General features: G+C 51.6%; 1 protein-coding gene across 2 annotated transcripts in view; it reads right to left on the bottom strand.

Moving 5' to 3' along the window:
* tanc1b (tetratricopeptide repeat, ankyrin repeat and coiled-coil containing 1b) overlaps positions 1-22,248 on the bottom strand; it is a 119,504-nt gene extending 97,256 nt beyond the window's left edge. The window contains exons 1-2 of one of the 2 annotated variants that reach the window (XM_084688470.1): positions 22,098-22,248; positions 4,124-4,342 (exon numbers count right to left, since the gene is read on the bottom strand). In XM_084688470.1, the coding sequence (XP_084544596.1) occupies positions 4,124-4,184 (61 nt within the window). In that variant the 5' untranslated portion in view covers positions 4,185-4,342; positions 22,098-22,248. Of the gene's footprint in view, positions 1-4,123; positions 4,343-5,027; positions 5,391-22,097 lie in introns of those variants that run through there. The other variant, XM_084688471.1, reaches the window with a different exon arrangement.
* Between the last annotated feature and the right edge of the window lie 485 nt (positions 22,249-22,733).

A 22,733-nucleotide genomic window follows, 5' to 3' on the forward strand; every position in this document is an offset into this window, starting at 1 on the left:
AGCTGTGGTGGGCCGTTCTGTTTTAACTGCCCACAGAAACACAGATCCTCGCTCGATTTCCTCCTCCACGGGAGGTCACCCCAGGGTCCGCTCCATCGAGGCTGGGCCGGCCTGTTTGGCTCTGAGGCAGGTCTGTCTCGACCCCTGCTGAGCCCCCCTCCTCCCCTTCCAAGCATCAGATCCTATCGATACTACAGTCTTTCATTATTTAGCACCTGGGCCAGTTTAACCGGGTTTCAGTACCCATCCATAGAAGACAGATTGTGGACAGAGAGAGAGAAAGACAGAGAGCCTGCCTATCTCTGATCTCTGATCCAGCAGCAGGAGGCACCAGGCGGGCTCTCCAGAGCCATCCCAACAGCATCTCTCTGGGCTGGGATCAGTGTGCTGAAGGGGGCTGCTGCAAGCACAGAGCCAGAGCCCGCAGAGAGAGGGGGCAGAGGGCCTGCGGGGAGCTGAGAGGTGGTGACGTGAAGCAGGCTAGGAGAGAGGAGAGAGAGGTAAACCTTTGGAAGAACCCAGCAGGAACGTCCCAGTCCTCATGTCTCTCCTCCACAGTGACATGGCAGAGTCTGGGGACACCCGCGTCTCCATTATCCACTCAGAAAGGCTCCAACGTTTCCAGTAGACATGGGCCTCGGGAAATGTGAGTCACGATCTTCCTGACGTAGTTAGACGCCCAGTCCTCCTGTCTCCCTGTCAGGATGGTTCATCTCAGAAGGCTTGTCTGAGCTGTGCTCTCTGCAGGGCTTGTGGGACAGTTCTGATATGAAGCACTGGCCACAGTACAGGATGCCACCGAACAATCTTGGCAAGATACATTTGTGCCCTCCCCCCCAGCCAAACACCACCCAGACCGTTCCTCAGAGCTGCCAGCAGGCTGCCAGGAGGAACTTCCAATGAAATAAGAGTGAGCTGTATCCTCAAAGGGTTCGCCAATTAATCCAGACTAGTTTAATTTAACCACTATATAATCCTCAGAGCTCCCTGTGCCTTGTGAGGCCTGCTGGCCCACTTTATAAGAAAGTGTTGACATCAAAGCACAGGGGCCGCCGCTAACCAGGAGCCCACTTCCGGAATGCGGCACCATAAAAACGCTCTTACACGGAGCAGGTCCAGGGTGGTGGAGGGGCCAACAGGGGCCAGGGCTGAATTACAGAAGTTTTGAGTGGGGTGTGTGTGTTTCTGTCTGTGATGTTGTGTGCACATATGTTAGTTTGTCTACGTGTGTGTGAGTATGTTAGTCTGTGTGTGTGCTGCATATGTGTGTAGGTCTCTGTGTGTAGGTCTCTGTGTGTAGGTCTCTGTGAGTAGGTCTGTGTGTGTGTGTGTGTGTTTTGGAGGGCCCTGGCTGTGCAGGTCACAGATGGTCTGGGAGTGTTTCCCTGTGTCTCCAGCCCACAGCAGAGCTGGTCTGGGAGTGTTTCCCTGTGTCTGCAGCCCACAGCACAGCTGGTCTGGGAGTGTTTCCCTGTGTCTGCAGCCCACAGCAGAGCTGTTCTGGGAGTGTTTCCCTGTGTCTGCAGCCCACAGCAGAGCTGGGACCAGATGCTGACTCATCACGCATGTGTACAATTAGCAAGGTTTTTCCTCCCACCAATTTCCATTGCGTATGGCACTGCAGTTTTAGTAGATGCTTTTGCAGAGCAGAATGATAGTCAGTCATTCTGTCTGTCTGGGGAAGGCTGTAGAGAATATTACTACAGATACTAACATAGCAGATAGTAGAGACACACCAATGTTCATTTCCAGCTGTCTGTTAAACGCGATGATGAGGATGAACTGGGGCTAACATCCACTTCCAGAGTTTAGGGGTCTCCGGTGGGAGGAAGGTTGGAGAATGTCTGTGTCTCTCTTACCCATGGGGGGTGACTGGTGACCTGCCTAGAGAGAGGTGACCCTCCCTGCCCCTCCTTCAGGGACACAGCCCTCCTCTGGAAGGACTGAATGCCCGGGGGAGGTGCTGGGTTTATGGCCCCAGCAGGGGAGAAAGGTTTGGGATTGATGGATGGTGTCCAACTGAAACAACAGCTGGGAACAAAAACATGGCTCCTGTTGTTGTATCATTCTGCCCAGCGCCAACCCTGCCCCTGCCCCAGCCCCTGCCCCAACCCTGCCCCTGCCCCAGCCCCTGCCCCAACCCTGCCCCTGCCCCAGCCCCTGCCCCAGCCCCTGCCCCAGCCCTGCCCCAGCCCTGCCCCAGCCCTGCCCCAGCCCTGCCCTGCCCCAGCCTTGCCCCAGCCCCAGCCTTGCCCCTGCCCCAGCCCCAGCCCCAGCCTCCAGCCCCAGCCTCCAGGCCCAGCCTCCAGCCCCTGCCCCCTCCCTGCAGGGTAAATCCTTCTCTGGTGACTCAGTGTGCCTCGTCAGCAGTGAGGCGGTGCGATCCGGGAGTGTGACTCACCCTACAGGTCTGGACAGCTTTGGGGAACTGCAGCACCACACACAGGTGTAGCACACACACAGGTGTAGCCCAGGTGACACCATGACAAGCGGCCCTGCCAGAGGACAGCTCAGTCATGGAGGACTGCAGCACAACTCAGCTCTACATTCACATGTCCAGACTGAGGCTCCTCGGTTACATTCCTCATAGACGTCTGAGCTGTGGAGGTGTCAGCCGAGCGGGGGAGGGAGGGAGGGAGGGAGGGAGGGAGGTGGGGAGGGAGGGAGGGAGGGAGTGGGGAGGGAGGGAGAGGGAGGGAGGGAGGGGGGGAGGTGGGGAGGGAGGGAGGGAGGGGGGAGGGAGTGGGGGAGGGAGGGAGGGAGGGAGTGGGGAGGTGGAGGTGGAGGTGGAGAGGGAAGGTGGCAGAAGGAGAGAGGGGAGGTGGGAGGGGGAGAGGTGGATAAGGAGAGGGGAGGTGGGAGGGGGAGAGAGGGAGAGGTGGATAAGGAGAGGGGAGGTGGGAGGGGGAGAGAGGGAGAGGTGGATAAGGAGAGGGGAGGTGGGAGAAGGAGAGAGGGAGAGGTGGATAAGGAGAGGGGAGGTGGGAGGGGGAGAGAGGGGAGGTGGATAAGGAGAGGGAAGGTGGCAGAAGGAGAGGGGAGGTGGTGGAAGGAGAGAGGGAGAGGTGGATAAGGAGAGGGGAGGTGGGAGGGGGAGAGATAGAAGGAAAGAAAGATACAGAGAGAGGTGAAACAGAGAAAATGAGTGACAGAGAGCTGGGTGTCTGGAGGTGGAACCTAGCACCGCATGTATCTAACGTCTCAACCTCCCATTAAATTCACACTCAGTCGACCTTAAGCAGGAACAAGACCCAGCCTGATCTCAGGGAGATCCGGAGACAGGAGAAAGTGACACTGTGATTCCAGGCAGCGTAGCGCCGGAGGAGACATGGAACCACTGACACACTGTTTAACTAGCATCTGCACCAGGGACAGTAACATCAGACACTATCATTAGCACCATGTGGAGATAGAGGGCCTGAGGTCCTGGGGATCAGACTGCTGGCTGCTGGGAGACATAGTCACACAAACACTTCAGTCATGAGTAAGGAGAATCCAACTGCTGAAGAAGATTATCCAGACGTTTCATCAACGCTTACCCACCTTGTAACACTGTTTACATGACAGTTACAATGCTGAGTTTCATGTGTGGTGTCTTGGGCCTGCCTGGATGACTGGACCTCATACACGAGAGCAAGTGTGCAGTTTGTGTTTGTGTGGCGTTACAAGGAAAAACTAAGTCCATCCTCACATTGTGTGGCGTTACAAGGAAAAACTAAGTCCTTCCTCACAAAGGACCCCACAGCTGAGTGGCCCAGACAGGGACACTGCTTTTAGGACCTTATATGTTCAAACCACCGACTGCTTCACACACTGGCTGAGACGACCACATGTTTGCAGACAGAGAGTCCATGCCAGAGTCTGTGTATTTTCTTTTCTGCTCTCTCTCTCAACAATGAACATTATCTGTCTCTTCAGAACACCAAACAGACTATCGACCTCCCAGACACGAAACATAAACTATAAAAAAAAAAAAAACTGTTGAGAGACATAATAACAAAGGAGACTCCAGTCTAGGGCAGCTTTGGGTCTTCCTTAGAAACAAAGAAAGACTGGCTGTTGTTGACTTCCTGCCTGACTTCCTGGTTGTAGCCGGAGGGTCAGAGTGACGCGTCTCACATACCTGTCTCTTTCCTGCTTCCCTTCCCTCCGTCTCTGTTCTTTTTCAGCACTGCCTTGAACATGGTGCGACTGCTGGACCTGGTGCGACTGCTGGACCTGGTGCGACTGCTGGACCTGGTGTGTCTCCTGGACCTGGTGCGACTGCTGGACCTGGTGTGTCTCCTGGACCTGGTGCGACTGCTGGACCTGGTGTGTCTCCTGGACCTGGTCACTCTGCCCCCTGCACACAGCATAGACAGTTCACTCACAATATAGGCAAGCCAAAACACAGACCAGGACAAAGGCAGTGCATTCTAGAACAGAACATTGTAGAACAGAACATTGTAGAACAGAACATTCTAGAACAGAACATTGTAGATCAGAACATTCTAGAACAGAACAGACTAGAACAGTACAGAATCGAGATTCCTTCCCCGCGGGTCCCACCCAAAACACATCTATCCCCCTTTACTGGCCCAGAGGCTGCTCAAGCCAACAGGAACTTCACATGCTGATGACAACACATCCAGCATTTCATCCACTCGTCTCCTGACACGTGGCTGGGATTTTTCCCACAGCTCCCCCAGCCCACCAGGTCACTCAGGAGGGGCGGCGTGGAAAGAATGCCCTAATATTTAAAGAGAACCAACCAGGTCTGTTATCTTGTTATGCTGGAAAACAATCTGTCGGATTCCTGGCATTCCAAATGTAATTGATGCTACGAGGCAGCTGAACTTGGGCCTTTCCTGACTCCGTCACACTCCAAGCTGCTATGGAAACAGGCCAAGCTCAGAGTTCTGGTCAGATGTTTCTAAGAAACTTGGGCCAAAGGCTACTTTGAGTTGAGTTTCAGAAGTGTGTGTTTACTGGATAATAGGCCTATAACTACCAGGCTGGTTTTCTTATTCCTGGCCAGGTTTCCTCACCGCAGCAGTACGCCTCGTCCTGATAAACTCTTTTTCCACGGCCCTCCTGGCCTTGCTGATATAGGCTGCTGGATCTGGAGCTCTGTTCCCTATGGTGACACACACCAGAGACTCGGCCAAATAAGGGCGTCTCGGACCATCACACACACACACAAGATCACAGAGCCACTCACACACACACACCTCGACATGTACTCACACACACACATACATACTTGCTCACACACACAAACACAGATCCCAGAGCCAGAACTCAGGCCTCCTGTGAAGGAGCTAAGCAGCCCTGCTGCGCTGGGGTCTCACTCCCTGGGCTCACTCCCTGGGCTCACTCCCTGGGCTCACTCCCTGGGCTCACTCCCTGGGCTCACTCCCTGGGCTCTCTCCCTGGGCTCTCTCCCTGGGCTCACTCCCTGGGCTCACTCCCTGGTCTCACTTCCTGGTCTCACTCCCTGGGCTCTCTCCCTGGTCTCACTTCCTGGTCTCACTCCCTGGGCTCACTTCCTGGGCTCACTCCCTGGGCTCACTCCCTGGTCTCACTTCCTGCTCTCACTCCCTGGTCTCTCTCCCTGGTCTCTCTCCCTGGGCTCACTCCCTGCTCTCTCTCCCTGGTCTCACTCCCTGGGCTCACTCCCTGGTCTCTCTCCCTGGTCTCTCTCCCTGGGCTCACTCCCTGGGCTCACTTCCTGGTCTCACTTCCTGGGCTCACTTCCTGTTTCCTTGTTTCTGCTAATGCACACAGTCATGTCCCTGCAGACCTGTTGTACCTGACTGTCTGGGAATGCTGCTTTGATGTCAGCTGCGGTTATGATAATGAGGGGGACGTGCCCTCAGCTGATTGGATATGCTCATTTAAATCAAATTAACCGTTACTTATCCTGCACAAGTCTAAATAACATATAAACAAACATACACAGACAGCTAATACACAAAAAGACAACCTTGAATGGATTTAGCTATCTAGTGTGGTGAGCATGCATGTAATAACTTCATAAATGTTTTTATCTGAAGCAAATGTACAGAGGCCAGATTTGAGCCTGTGACTGCTTGATATGCAATTGCATGCTCTACCACTGAGCTGTACATGATCTGCTCATCTCCACCCAGAAAATAGCTTGCACATGACAAGTCACAAACATACTATTTCCGGTGACCGGTGCCCAGACCAGAGAGACAACACTGTCCCTGAGCAGAGAGACAACACTGTCCCTGAGCAGAGAGACAACACTGTCCCTGAGCAGAGAGACAACACTGTCCCTGAGCAGAGAGACAACACTGTCCCTGAGCAGAGAGACGACACTGTCCCTGAGCAGAGAGACGACACTGTCCCTGAGCAGAGAGACGACACTGTCCCTGAGCAGAGAGACAACACTGTCCGTCCCTGAGCAGAGAGACAACACTGTCCGTCCCTGAGCAGAGAGACAACACTGTCCGTCCCTGAGCAGAGAGACAACACTGTCCCTGAGCAGAGACGACACTGTCCCTGAGCAGAGAGACGACACTGTCCCTGAGCAGAGACGACACTGTCCCTGAGCAGAGAGACAACACTGTCCGTCCCTGAGCAGAGAGACAACACTGTCCCTGAGCAGAGACGACACTGTCCCTGAGCAGAGAGACGACACTGTCCCTGAGCAGAGACGACACTGTCCCTGAGCAGAGAGACGACACTGTCCCTGAGCAGTGAGACGACACTGTCCCTGAGCAGAGAGACAACACTGTCCGTCCCTGAGCAGAGAGACAACACTGTCCGTCCCTGAGCAGAGAGACAACATTGTCCCTGAGCAGAGAGACGACACTGTCCCTGAGCAGAGAGACAAGACTGTCCCTGTGCAGAGAGACAACACTGTCCCTGAGCAGAGAGACAACACTGTCCCTGAGCAGAGAGACAACACTGTCCCTGAGCAGAGAGACGACACTGTCCCTGAGCAGAGAGACGACACTGTCCCTGAGCAGAGAGACGACACTGTCCCTGAGCAGAGAGACAACACTGTCCGTCCCTGAGCAGAGAGACAACACTGTCCGTCCCTGAGCAGAGAGACAACACTGTCCGTCCCTGAGCAGAGAGACAACACTGTCCCTGAGCAGAGACGACACTGTCCCTGAGCAGAGAGACGACACTGTCCCTGAGCAGAGACGACACTGTCCCTGAGCAGAGAGACAACACTGTCCGTCCCTGAGCAGAGAGACAACACTGTCCCTGAGCAGAGACGACACTGTCCCTGAGCAGAGAGACGACACTGTCCCTGAGCAGAGACGACACTGTCCCTGAGCAGAGAGACGACACTGTCCCTGAGCAGTGAGACGACACTGTCCCTGAGCAGAGAGACAACACTGTCCGTCCCTGAGCAGAGAGACAACACTGTCCGTCCCTGAGCAGAGAGACAACATTGTCCCTGAGCAGAGAGACGACACTGTCCCTGAGCAGAGAGACAACACTGTCCCTGAGCAGAGAGACGACACTGTCCCTGAGCAGAGACGACACTGTCCCTGAGCAGAGATGACACTGTCCCTGAGCAGAGAGACGACACTGTCCCTGAGCAGAGAGACGACACTGTCCCTGAGCAGAGAGACAACACTGTCCCTGAGCAGAGACGACACTGTCCCTGAGCAGAGAGACGACACTGTCCCTGAGCAGAGAGACGACACTGTCCGTCCCTGAGCAGAGAGACGACACTGTCCCTGAGCAGAGAGACGACACTGTCCCTGAGCAGAGAGACGACACTGTCCCTGAGCAGAGACGACACTGTCCCTGAGCAGAGACGACACTGTCCCTGAGCAGAGAGACGACACTGTCCCTGAGCAGAGACGACACTGTCCCTGAGCAGAGAAGAAACTGTCCCTGAGCAGAGAGACGACACTGTCCCTGAGCAGAGACGACACTGTCCCTGAGCAGAGACGACACTGTCCCTGAGCAGAGACGACACTGTCCCTGAGCAGAGAGACGACACTGTCCCTGAGCAGAGAGACGACACTGTCCCTGAGCAGAGACGACACTGTCCCTGAGCAGAGACGACACTGTCCCTGAGCAGAGAGACGACACTGTCCCTGAGCAGAGACGACACTGTCCCTGAGCAGAGACGACACTGTCCCTGAGCAGAGACGACACTGTCCCTGAGCAGAGAGACGACACTGTCCCTGAGCAGAGAGACGACACTGTCCCTGAGCAGAGAGACGACACTGTCCCTGAGCAGAGAGACGACACTGTCCCTGAGCAGAGAGACGACACTGTCCCTGAGCAGAGACGACACTGTCCCTGAGCAGAGACGACACTGTCCCTGAGCAGAGAGACGACACTGTCCCTGAGCAGAGACGACACTGTCCCTGAGCAGAGACGACACTGTCCCTGAGCAGAGAGACGACACTGTCCCTGAGCAGAGACGACACTGTCCCTGAGCAGAGACGACACTGTCCCTGAGCAGAGACGACACTGTCCCTGAGCAGAGAGACGACACTGTCCCTGAGCAGAGAGACGACACTGTCCCTGAGCAGAGACGACACTGTCCCTGAGCAGAGACGACACTGTCCCTGAGCAGAGAGACGACACTGTCCCTGAGCAGAGACGACACTGTCCCTGAGCAGAGACGACACTGTCCCTGAGCAGAGAGACGACACTGTCCCTGAGCAGAGAGACGACACTGTCCCTGAGCAGAGAGATGACACTGTCCCTGAGCAGAGACGACACTGTCCCTGAGCAGAGACGACACTGTCCCTGAGCAGAGACGACACTGTCCCTGAGCAGAGAGACGACACTGTCCCTGAGCAGAGACGACACTGTCCCTGAGCAGAGAGATGACACTGTCCCTGAGCAGAGAGACGACACTGTCCCTGAGCAGAGAGACGACACTGTCCCTGAGCAGAGACGACACTGTCCCTGAGCAGAGAGACGACACTGTCCCTGAGCAGAGAGACGACACTGTCCCTGAGCAGAGAGACGACACTGTCCCTGAGCAGAGACGACACTGTCCCTGAGCAGAGAGACGACACTGTCCCTGAGCAGAGACGACACTGTCCCTGAGCAGAGACGACACTGTCCCTGAGCAGAGACGACACTGTCCCTGAGCAGAGAGACGACACTGTCCCTGAGCAGAGAGACGACACTGTCCCTGAGCAGAGACGACACTGTCCCTGAGCAGAGACGACACTGTCCCTGAGCAGAGACGACACTGTCCCTGAGCAGAGACGACACTGTCCCTGAGCAGAGAGACGACACTGTCCCTGAGCAGAGACGACACTGTCCCTGAGCAGAGAGACGACACTGTCCCTGAGCAGAGAGACAACACTGTCCCTGAGCAGAGACGACACTGTCCCTGAGCAGAGACGACACTGTCCCTGAGCAGAGACGACACTGTCCCTGAGCAGAGACGACACTGTCCCTGAGCAGAGACGACGACACTGTCCCTGAGCAGAGAGACGACACTGTCCCTGAGCAGAGACGACACTGTCCCTGAGCAGAGACGACACTGTCCCTGAGCAGAGACGACACTGTCCCTGAGCAGAGTCACAGGTCAGGACAGCCTACATCTATGGGAACTCATTCTTTATCAACAAAAGATCCCATTCCATTTCGGTGACATAGTTAAGTCAACACAGCCTACATTCTACAGGCAGCGTTTCATGAAACAACAGCTCAATCGTCATGTTCCTTGCCTCAACAACTGCGTCCACAATCTTCCCACCCAGTCTGTCACTGTGAATGTGCTTGTCCCTGTTACTGACTCCATCTGCGTGCCTCTGTAGTAGGACACCATGAACGTCTAACTCCATTTCCCAGAGGCTCCGTGTGAAAGTGTGCCATTTGCGGAAGCGTGCTAGCCCAAATTCCTCTATCCTTCCTCTAATCCTTTCGCACCGAGCCGCAATTTACAGCAATTGTCGACCCGTGGCATTGCAGTTCCCGAGGGCACAAAGGAGAGAGATTAGAGGGGGACTGGTCCCTCTGTGCCACAGCCACCCTCCAGAGATCCTGAGCACTGCTGTTACCCTGCGTTATGATGCTGTTACCCTGCGTTATGACGCTGTTACCCTGCGTTATGATGCTGTTACCCTGCGTTATGATGCTGTTACCCTGCGTTATGATGCTGTTACCCTGCGTTATGATGCTGTTACCCTGCGTTATGACGCTGTTACCCTGCGTTATGATGCTGTTACCCTGCGTTATGACGCTGTTACCCTGCATTATGATGCTGTTACCCTGCGTTATGATGCTGTTACCCTGCGTTATGATGCTGTTACCCTGCGTTATGATGCTGTTACCCTGCGTTATAGCGCCTGTTACCCTGCATTATGATGCTGTTACCCTGCGTTATGATGCTGTTACCCTGCGTTATGACGCTGTTACCCTGCGTTATGATGCTGTTACCCTGCGTTATGACGCTGTTACCCTGCGTTATGATGCTGTTACCCTGCGTTATGATGCTGTTACCCTGCGTTATGACGCTGTTACCCTGCGTTATGATGCTGTTACCCTGCATTATGATGCTGTTACCCTGCGTTATGATGCTGTTACCCTGCGTTTAGAAGCTGTTACCCTGCGTTAAGAAGCTGTTACCCTGCGTTAAGAAGCTGTTACCCTGCGTTATGATGCTGTTACCCTACGTTATGATGCTTTTACCCTGCGTTAAGAAGCTGTTACCCTGCGTTATGATGCTGTCACCCTACGTTATGATGCTGTTACCCTGCGTTATGATGCTGTTACCCTGCGTTATGATGCTGTTACCCTGCATTATGATGCTGTTACCCTGCGTTATGATGCTGTTACCCTACGTTATGATGCTGTTACCCTGCGTTAAGAAGCTGTTACCCTGCATTATGATGCTGTTACCCTGCGTTAAGAAGCTGTTACCCTGCGTTATGATGCTGTTACCCTGCGTTATGATGCTGTTACCCTGCGTTATGATGCTGTTACCCTGCGTTATGATGCCGTTACCCTGCGTTAAGAAGCTGTTACCCTGCATTATGATGCTGTTACCCTGCGTTAAGAAGCTGTTACCCTGCGTTATGATGCTGTTACCCTGCGTTATGATGCTGTTACCCTGCGTCATGATGCCGTTACCCTGCGTTTAGAAGCTGTTACCCTGCGTTAAGAAGCTGTTACCCTGCGTTATGATGCTGTTACCCTGCATTATGATGCTGTTACCCTGCGTTATGATGCTGTTACCCTGCGTTTAGAAGCTGTTACCCTGCGTTAAGAAGCTGTTACCCTGCGTTAAGAAGCTGTTACCCTGCGTTATGATGCTGTTTCCCTGCGTTATGATGCTGTTACCCTGCGTTATGATGCTGTTACCCTGCGTTATGATGCTGTTACCCTGCATTATGATGCTGTTACCCTGCGTTATGATGCTGTTACCCTGCGTTATGACGCTGTTACCCTGCGTTATGATGCTGTTACCCTGCGTTATGATGCTGTTACCCTGCTGGCTGCTGGTCAGGTGTCTCTGCTCAGTGAACAGGCAGAGCTGGTTTGTGGTGTCTGACATCGGATGCCTCCACTGAGCGTCAAACAATGGGCTCGGGTGATATCATCATCCTCAGACACAGCAGGACAAGAACATAATAAGCGGTTTCAGCTCTACTATAGGGGACATGTTGATGTGAGGATATACATGGTCATAACAATACAGATGTGGGTAGGGTATATATGGACCTAACACTAGGCTGGGTTTGAATTTAGGCTGAATGTACAACACAAGATTACCAGAGCAGGGGAAAGACCTGGGCTAGGGTGATGGATATCGCTGGTCTTTGGTGATTGAACAACACAAGCCTGTAGGCCTAACAGACGGATGCCTGAGCAGAATCATTGTGACTGTGTGAGTCTGGCTGGTCACAGTGTGTAGCTGGCTGGTCACAGTGTTGGTGTGTAGCTGGCTCTGTGTGTGTGTGTGTGTTATTGTTTCCCCTTAGAAACAATAAACACACACAGGCCGAGTTAGAGGAAATGAGAAGAAAGATCCTTCCTTCTAGCAGCCAGAAAGACCAATTCTTCTAAGAAAAACACACCGTGAGAATGAGTGTCCTCTTCAAGAAAAATCAGATCCAAAACACGTCACAACTTTCTCCCGACCACAGCCCAGACAGAACAGCCATAAGTCGATCTAGTTCACAAGGCAGAAAGGCTCCAGGGGAGACCCCCTACCCCTGCCTCTGCTCCAGACCAGGTGAGACCCCCTAACCCTGCCTCTGCTCCAGACCAGGGGAGACCCCCTACCCCTGACTCTGCTCCAGACCAGGGGAGACCCCCTACCCTCACCTCTGCTCCGTACATCTGTACCTTTACTGAGACAGGAAGCCCTGCAGAGGAGCTTTCTAAAGTTAGCAGATGTTCCGTGAGGACCGGCATCCTGGTCAGACATCTGGCCCAGAGCCATCTCCGGCTCTGATCTGGCCTCATGAAACCAATGTGACACTCTCAAACGGTCACAAAATCCACATCATAAATCCACGAGATTTAGTAGGGGGAGAACAGTTAACTCTGTAAGGAAATCTCTTTTGGGGTCATGAGGTTCAAATCTCTTTCCATGCACCAGTTCAACCTAGCCCATCTCAGTCTAACCACACAGCCTACCTTTAACGGCCCACCTCAGTCTAACCACACAGCCTACCTTTAACGGCCCATCTCAGTCTAACCACACAGCCTACCTCTAACGGCCCATCTCAGTCTAACCACACAGCCTACCTCTAACGGCCCATCTCAGTCTAACCACACAGCTCGATAAGGTAGTCTCTCTAAGCCGCAGTAATAAAGTTGGGGTATTATCTTTCAGAAGCAGGGCCCCTTAAAGGGCCTCTCGATAGCAAACCTCCAGCAGAACTGCCAGAACACCAACATGGCTGAACGGGCTTTGTGGGCATAAGACACTGACCACAGGAAGAGAGAACACACTCAGTATTCACATACTGAGAACAGCTAGCAGCACTCCCACAGTCCTGACGTCTGACAGAAACATATGAGAAATAGAGATAGAGATGGAGAGAGAGAGAGAGAGAGAGAGAGAGAGAGAGAGAGAGAGAGATGGAGAGAGAGAGATGGAGAGAGAGAGAGAGAGAGAGAGAGAGAGAGAGAGAGAGAGAGAGAGAGAGATGGAGAGAGAGAGAGAGAGAGAGAGTTAACAGAGACAGAGTCACAGTGAAAAGGAGTAAAACAGAGTGAGAAAGAGGGGGGGGAGTCATCGTATTCTGACAAGATTTCAAGATGAAGGCTCTTGGATCAAGGCATTCTGTTACTTCCCCCGCATTGCTAACCTTTGTGTATGCTAACCTTTCTGTATTGATCCACTGTGGGACTTCTTAAGCTACTGCTATCTCCTCCTGGTCAGTGTCGCTGCCATCACACCTCAAGCAGCTTTTACCTGGTGCAGCTTCGGCTAACAATAATAAAGAGATTTACTCCAGCGTGTGGTACTATGACCGATGACAGAGTTTCTTTTCAGCCTAGAAAAATTGGAAACCTGAGGGGTTATCAGCATGTAGCCCTGCTTTTCCACAGCTCCCTCTGTCTGGATCGAGTTCAGCCCAACACAGGTTGACAGAAGAATCGAGTGTCACCTTCCACAATGCGAAAGGTGGCATGTGCTTAATGGGGCCATGGCTCTGCCCCTCCGCAGGCTGGGAGACAGCTCCATAACAGTGTGTATAGGGGAAGCAGGATTGTTTTGTGGTGGCCTCAGGCCAGGCTCACACACAGGGCTGCTGGAGACCAGCGGGCTGCTTTGTCCTCTGTCAGACAGCAAACAATGGAGAGAGAGCTTTCAGCAGCCTGGATGAACGGCTTCCTCTGGGCTGCAGGCTCTGCTTTCCTACTAACACATCCTCTGTCTGGCTACCACTACTACCCCACACCCCTCCGCCACTACCCCACACCCCTCCACTACTACGACACCCCTCCACCACTACCCCACACCCCTCCACCACTACCACACCCCTCCACCACTACCCCACACCCCTCCACCACTACCACACCCCTCCACCACTACCCCACCCCTCCACCACTACCCCACCCCTCCACCACTACCCCACACCCCTCCACTACTACCACACCCCTTCACTACTACCCCACACCCCTCCACTACTACCCCACACCCCTCCATCACTACCCCACCCCTCCACCACTACCCCACCCCTCCACCACTACCCCACACCCCTCCACCACTACCCCACACCCCTCCACTACTACCACACCCCTCCACCACTACCCCACACCCCTCCACTACTACCCCACACCCCTCCATCACTACCCCACCCCTCCACCACTACCCCACCCCTCCACCACTACCCCACACCCCTCCACCACTACCCCACACCCCTCCACTACTACCACACCCCTCCACCACTACCCCACCCCTTCACTACTACCCCACACCCCTCCACTACTACCCCACACCCCTCCATCACTACCCCACCCCTCCACCACTACCCCACCCCTCCACCACTACCCCACCCCTCCACCACTACCCCACCCCTCCACCACTACCACACCCCTTCACTACTACCCCACACCCCTCCATCACTACCCCATCCCTCCATCACTACCCCACCCCTCCACCACTACCCCACACCCCTCCACCACTACCCCACCCCTCCACTACTACCACACCCCTCCACTACTACCATACCCCTCCACCACTACCCCACACCCCTCCACCACTACCCCGCAACCCTCCACCACTACCCCACCCCTCCACCACTACCCCACCCCTCCACCACTACCCCACACCCCTCCACCATTACCCCACACCTCCACCACTACCCCACACCCCTCCACCACTACCCCACCCCTCCCCCACACCCCTCCACTACTACCCCACCCCTCCACCACTACCCCACCCCTCCACTACTGCCCCACCCCTCCACCACTACCCCACCCCTCCACTACTGCCCCACCCCTCCACTACTGCCCCACCCCTCCACCACCAGGGGCTGTACATGATTGAATTCTCTCAAACTTCCACAGAGTTGTCATAGTGATACAGACTTTTGCTGGTGGTTTTGACCTTCCACACACCCGGAGCGTTAATCCGTTTAGGATCAGAGAAGTCCTCTGTAAAAAGAAAAAAAGGAAGTTCTCCATTTCTCAAATCTATTGAGAGAAGATTGCTACCTGTAAACACATTCTACCATTCTGCCATTAGGATTCACATCCATCCCTCCAAACCACAGAAAATATAAAGACCATGGTCCACTCACTATTAGGGAGAGTGAAGGTGTGGCTGGCTGGCTGAGGTGTCAGATTAAACCAGTTTACTTTTCTCTCATTCACGTAGGCTATACTTTGTTATAATATTATATATTACAGCCACAAGGTAGGCTAACTAAACATTGACAGTTGTAATGTTCTACCAACAGTGGTGATGATTAACTTGTTAGAGCACTTAACTGTTAACAGTTAACTGCTGGTTCTCTTTTCTGTTCCCTAAAGGGTCTAAATGCTCAACCCTTTTTTATCATAACAGTACACCCAAAGTCTTAACTTTGAAGTTCTCAAAGAGAGAACTGGATGGATTGCACAATTATGTTGGTAGTGAAAAAAGCAGCGTAACACATTTATCAAACGTAGCTCGTTAGCTAACCCTTCCTCATGTCCAGAGACAACAATCCTTCAAACTAGGTTTATTAAAAAATGTTTCAATCCAACATGGCTATGAGAGTGTCTTCATGAAGACAGTTAGACAAGATAGTCAGACATACACAGTCACAACAATACTAATCTGTGCAGGCTATCTTTCAGAAAGTTTCCACTCCAACACTACCTCAACTGTTTCAAAGGCCTAGCTGGTGTTGAATCGGGTTAGTTACAACTGGGGTTGGAGCACAAACCTCAGGAGCGCATGCGAACAGGGCGGAAGAGCCCTATTGTACAACCTGCTTGGGAAGTTTACCTGAGATATACACCAGGAGCACAGTTCTCATAAACTCTAGTCAGTTATGCAAAACCATGGGAAACTGTCAGGCCCCCCTCTTAAGGTGGCTCCATGTTTAGCTCCTAGCCAGAAGAGAGCGTCATGAAGTATTCATGGAGGAAGATGCACCGTGGGCCACTAGCCCTTTTCTACATCATCCTTAAAGACATTCCACGTAGCTTGGCTCAAAATTAAACAGATGAGTCTGATGTATTATCCCACTGGTGTTGGTGTTTAGCCTTCCCATGAGAATGACTGGTAGACAGGGTCACACAGACAGCTATGACTGGTAGACAGGGTCACACAGACAGCTATGACTGGTAGACAGGGTCACACAGACAGCTATGACTGGTAGACAAGGTCACACAGACAGCTATGACTGGTAGACAGGGTCACACAGACAGCTATGACTGGTAGACAAGGTCACACAGACAGCTATGACTGGTAGACAGGGTCACACAGACAGCTATGACTGGTAGACAAGGTCACACAGACAGCTATGACTGGTAGACAGGGTCACACAGACAGCTATGACTGGTAGACAGGGTCACACAGACAGCTATGACTGGTAGACAGGGTCACACAGACAGCTATGACTGGTAGACAAGGTCACACAGACAGCTATGACTGGTAGACAGGGTCACACAGACAGCTATGACTGGTAGACAGGGTCACACAGACAGCTATGACTGGTAGACAGGGTCACACAGACAGCTATGACTGGTAGACAGGGTCACACAGACAGCTAGCCGTCTCCATAGTGCTAGTCCGTCAGCGCTTGGGACTAAACACCCCACCTCTAGAACAACTTTGCATTACCAACAGTTTCTGAGTAACATTGTAAGTAGTCCTGCACAGGCTTACTGAAGAGTTGAGGCATGTTTCAGAAAGCGATCATTACTCAAGGATTTACAGTCACACCCTAGGCTGCGGAAACTGCCCCTGCCTGAGCCCCAATGGAGGGTTGACCAGACAAGGCACTGCTCATCCCTCCTTTACAAACCTCACTCACTTTTACCTGGGATAGCCTCTGTCAACATCACAGCCTCAGAGTTCCAGTACTTTGGGATGATCTCTGACAGACAAATCTGCTTTTAAGAGCTCCAGTCAGCAGTTCAGGGAGTGTCCTTATGACCTCTATACAGGGCCAAACAAGAAGAGAATAACATCCGGGTGAGGTCATCAAGTGGAGCCCACACAGCAACACCATTTAGAGACAGAAAACACACTGGAACAATTTCCTGCCTCTCTCCCTCTCTCCCTTTCTCTCCCCCTCTCTCTCCCTTTCACTCCCCCTCTCTCTCCATTTCTCTCAGTCTCTCTCAGTCTCTCTCCCCCTCTCTCCGTTTCTCTCTCTCTCACTCCCTCTCTCTCCCTCTCTCTCAGTCTCTCTCTCTTGATTATTTTACTACACTGATTTATCAGACCACACTGCAAGCTGAGTCTCTCAAACGATTATGCAGAAATATGGAGCCCCACCTAACAGTAATGGGATTGGTTAGTAGGCTGTAATGTAATTTGCAGGCCATCTAACTTGATAGGAGGTTCCTGTCCTACCGCTCAGATCAAGCCAATGGTCTACATGGCCAGATATATGTCAGAAAGCTTCCTGCTGTTTGATTAAGGTCAAACATTAACAGGCCAAGTTTAAAGTCTACAGGTTTCTCCATGACCACACATTACTTCCATTCACAAAGTTCCTTTCATATTATTTTTGAGGTCAGGAGTTTATTTCTCTGGAACAGCGTCAGAAGAAGTGAGAGTAGATGTGGGTTAGATCTGGGCCTCTGGCAGCATGGGGACCAGGGTCTACTGGACCCTCTGGCAGCATGGGGACCAGGGTCTACTGGACCCTCTGGCAGCATGGGGACCTGGGTCTACTGGACCCTCTGGCAGCATGGGGACCAGGGTCTACTGGACCCAGGCCTCTGGCAGCATGTGGACCAGGGTCTACTGGACCCTCTGGCAGCATGGGGACCAGGGTCTACTGGACCCAGGCCTCTGGCAGCATGTGGACCAGGGTCTACTGGACCCTCTGGCAGCATGGGGACCAGGGTCTACTGGACCCTCTGGCAGCATGGGGACCAGGGTCTACTGGACCCGGGCCTCTGGCAGCATGTGGACCTGGGTCTACTGGACCCTCTGGCAGCATGGGGACCAGGGTCTACTGGACCTGGGCTAAAGCAGGTGTGCGCTTCTAGTAAATCACTCCAAGTTTATGTGTCTGAGAAACATTCCAGAGGTGTTCTGCTCAGACAGGTCAGAGATAAGACTTTGACAGCCCTCAACACCAGACCAGCGGGTCCTGATTAACCTGGTCTCCCATCAGCCGGGCAGCGAGGCAGCAGAGGAGACTCTCATGCAGTTAATCCAAGGCAGGGATCAGGGACAGCTGCTTCTGAATGGCCTAATAGGTCAATATTTTAGTCTACATGAGGATCGACACTGGACAGTTTACCAAGTTAACTCCCACATGAAGTGCATGCATGTTATTACTTCAGTTGGTCAGAAATACAAACCAAATGCCACTGGGAACCTCATTATGAAAGTATTTTTGGTGGCGGGTTTTTAAGGTGTAGACGTCACAGGAGACCAGTCTTTACCTTGAGTGTTTCCCTCAAGGACCATGGTCCTGACAGGACACCAGAAACGTTCATCAATAATCAACAGCTGTTTCACAAAGATGTAGTTTAAATACACACGTGCAACTGGCATGCTCAAACACACACACACACGCTCAAACACACACACACATGCTCAAACACACACCCAACCGCACTTGATTGCTTGCTTACAGAGGCTTGGATATCATGCCTCAGCCTATTGAGAGAAGTTTAATGTGGATTCTTTCATAAAAGAATTATTAGCATGTCAGTTCAGATAGCGGAATGCCTCATTGAGCTGAACATGTTCATTAAAGCATGGAATCGTAAAACGTATTTTTTTTGGCAGGCCAAAGTAATTGCGGTTTTCAACTGTAGGCAGTTTTCTCAGAGGAGCTAATGAGGTCAGTCTGAATTTCACAGGGTGGTACCGTGGCTGTTGTGCCTTGTTTCTCCTCGTCCTCCCTCTGTCGTCCTCCCTCCCTCTCTCGTTCTCTCTCTCTCGTTCTCTCTCTTGTTCTCCCTCTCTCGTTCTCCCTCTCTCGTTCTCCCTCTCTCGTTCTCTCTCTTGTTCTCTCTCTTGTTCTCCCTCTCTCGTTCTCCCTCTCTCGTTCTCCCTCTCTCGTTCTCCCTCTCTCGTTCTCCCTCTCTCGTTCTCCCTCTCTCGTTCTCTCTCTTGTTCTCCCTCTCTCGTTCTCCCTCTCTCGTTCTCCCTCTCTCGTTCTCCCTCTCTCGTTCTCCCTCTCTCGTTCTCTCTCTTGTTCTCCCTCTCTCGTTCTCCCTCTCTCGTTCTCCCTCTCTCGTTCTCCCTCTCTCGTTCTCTCTCTCTCAGAACATCTCTCCTTGGTGCTCAAACACCAGCCTCAAACCCAATATACACGCTTGTAATTCTGTTACATTTGATAGCCTGGGGGTAAAGCAACACAATTAAGTGGTGGGGTTAAAATAGTTAAAGAAAGCAGTTCAATACATAAACTGCTTTGAACCCTTGAGAAACTGTTACTAATGCAATTACACAATGCAACATTGCCTACAGGATGGATAGGACATTGGTTAATGAAGGCTAATATCTCCATGCATGATCCTGGCTGTTGGCAACTTGAGAAATCAGAACTCCACAGCTAACGTGAAACGATAGCCTTACGCTGTTAACATCTTATTTTCTTTTTTGGTGACAAACCCTCGAGTTATGCAAGAATCCAGCCGAAAGAAAGCCAATTACCAAGACTCGAAGACTACATAAGAAAAATTCATACTTTCTTTTCTAATTGGAGACCGCTTCAGTGTTGACCCATGAGAGGCCTGAGGAGCCCGCCGTGTCATGACGCACAGCACGGCAAACAAGACCCGGCTTTGTTTCAGGTGCAAAGTGCCCAGGGGCCAATTTATTAGAGCATCATTTCACAACAGACCCCTCAAACCACTCCAACAACCATGACACATAAAACCGTCCTGAGCATGATAAACAGGTCCTTCTTCTCAAACAGGCCCTTCAACAGAGCAGCTTCTGTGGCTTCACCACGTGTGCTTGGACACACCATCGCCCAGGCAAGTGGAGGGTCTGGATTGATGTTTCTTGACGTTTCTTGGTGCTGGCATCAATCCCATTGCTTGTTAAGCTCACACCTTGAACTGCTGTGGGAATCCATCAGGTTTTCCCAGCTACCACCCCAACCAATCAAATGAGGCCTTGAAAACCAACACCACTTCCCTGTTTTTGTACACAAACTCGACCCTGCCCACTAAATGTCAGATAACAATGGCTCTTAGCTCAGCTCAGCCCTTCCTGTTGGTGGACATGTAATAGGCCTATCTGTGTGCTATCCTTCTGTACCTCTACATAGAGTGGGCCCAGTGCGGGCAGCACAAGCTTCCAGGGTCCTGCTCTCAGGAACGCTCCCTGTCTCACCTCCAGAGCAGCAGTCCTGCTCTCAGGAACGCTCCCTGTCTCACCTCCAGAGCAGCAGTCCTGCTCTCAGGAACGCTCCCTGTCTTACCTCCAGAGCAGCAGTCCTGCTCTCAGGAACACTCCCTGTCTCACCTCCAGAGCAGCAGTCCTGCTCTCAGGAACGCTCCCTGTCTCACCTCCAGAGCAGCAGTCCTGCTCTCAGGAACGCTCCCTGTCTCACCTCCAGAGCAGCAGTCCTGCTCTCAGGAACGCTCCCTGTCTCTCACCTCCAGAGCAGCAGTGGGCGTCTGGTGCCAGCACCTGTTACTGTCCAACTGGCCTGCAGCCTCGTGGGAACCAGACTCTGCCTGGACAACCTGTCGGCATTTCAATCACTACAAATAAACCCCCAGCTCACAGGCATCATTTTTTGTGTCTTGTACTGTAATGGTGTAGGCTGTCATTTTACATATTGCTGTATTGCCAGGTTATAGGACTAGGCTACTCTGTTCATTGCTGAACTAAAGGTGTGTACACATGTTATCTTGTCTGGATGAACACTACCACTGTGTCTTTCAACTGACCACCAGACATAGCTTCATCCGCCATAATTGTATAAATCGATTTCAACATCAAAAAGTTATTTTGCAGGCAGCTTCACTGACAGTTCTGTAAAGGTATGGGCTGCAGCACAGTTCACAAATCACATTCAGCGCCAGGACCCCCAATTTCGTGAGGAACCTTTTGATCAAAACAGTGTGACATTTCAGCATCAGAGCGCCTGATGCCTACATAGACTCCTACGAAAATAACCTTCCGTAAACAGTCTAACTTTATGTGGGCTTACAAAGACTCCTAGCCTCCAGCTGGTTTGGGTTCTGATTTCAAAACCGCCACAACTAATGTAAAATTATAGGAACCCAAGCATCAAACAGGACCACATCTTAAATGGTGGGTAATAACATCCTTTTTCCCTGTTAGGGGACAGGGGGCAGGCTGTCACCCGGGGAGTTTGCTATGTCACCCGCTCCCAAACTTTCTTGATGTCACCCACAACCAGCGAGCAAGTTAATCCGTTCTTAAACTTCCGATGTTATAAAAAGTATAGAAAGTAACTAACCGTTGCTATAAATCAATTAAACTGAACTGTGGTGTGTTTATAATACAGCATTTGAATACAACGTCACACCCCTGTGAGTGAATATCCAGGAAAGATCAAATGAGGCCAGTTTTCTCATCACAGAAGGCTGTCTGGATGAAATGATAGCAAAGCACTGAAGTTTGTAAAGCATATGGCGTCAAAGACCAACAAAAGTCCGTAGAGGCAACAAGTTTGTCCCTGGAAACGATGATTTTATCTCGAGATGTCAAGACTACGCTTGGAAAGAATACTCAATGTTATTAGTCCCACTGTTAAAAATATTGAAAATCGATACGAACCCTTGTGCTCAGTTTTCAAAAATAATTTCACTTATTACAACATTGTAAATCTCGTAGGTAGCTGTCCCTCCCTTCTGAAAGGCATGTCCTAACGTATTCTTGCGGGCTAGCTTGCGTCTCATTGCCGAAATCAAGACTTAAGTCTTCACTGTCTCTTTAAACCTGGCAAGTGCATAGACATTTACAAGGTAAGAAAACATGTAGATGAACAAGCCTGAGTTGAACTTTAAAGTACAAAAACAATTACCTGGTAAATGTCATCAATATCCCAGTCGAAAAAGTTTTCTTACGGCTTATCTCCACATGAATCCCTTGATGGACCAAAGGTAGGAGACGCCGCGGCTCCTCCTCCTCCTGACAGCATGAGGTCACTGTGGAGCGCGCGAGCACTGGAACCGAGGTACTTCCGCGCGCAGAGCGTGCCCCACGTGCATGTAATGAGTCAGTCTGAAATGTAAAGCCCCTTATTAACCTAACTATGTTTGTACATCGTCATGACTTTATGGCATCCATGGCAGTAGAAAACTTTGTTTAATATAGTAAAGATACGGGATAATTCGTTGAAGTAGTCCCTGTTTCCTAGCAAATCACATCAGCTTGGGTAGCTTCACAGCAATAGAGAGGTAAATGGCGCCCCCATGCGTTACAAATATGTAATATGTCACTAGTTCACAATTACCGTCACTGAATCAATGTATTGCATACTACTGTTGCGGTACTGTAATTTAAATAAAAAAATATCAAAACATTTTAATTGACCTAATAATTTTCCCATCTATTGTCTAAGTAAACCATACTTTTCCTAATGACATACTACATACAACATTAATTTAACAGTTCAGGTACTTTTGTTATTTTTGTTTCTATGGAAGAGGCTCTTCTC

The sequence above is a fragment of the Hypomesus nipponensis genome, chromosome 23 (assembly GCF_054491055.1).
Source record: "Hypomesus nipponensis isolate SF chromosome 23, ASM5449105v1, whole genome shotgun sequence".
Lineage (NCBI taxonomy): Eukaryota > Metazoa > Chordata > Actinopteri > Osmeriformes > Osmeridae > Hypomesus > Hypomesus nipponensis.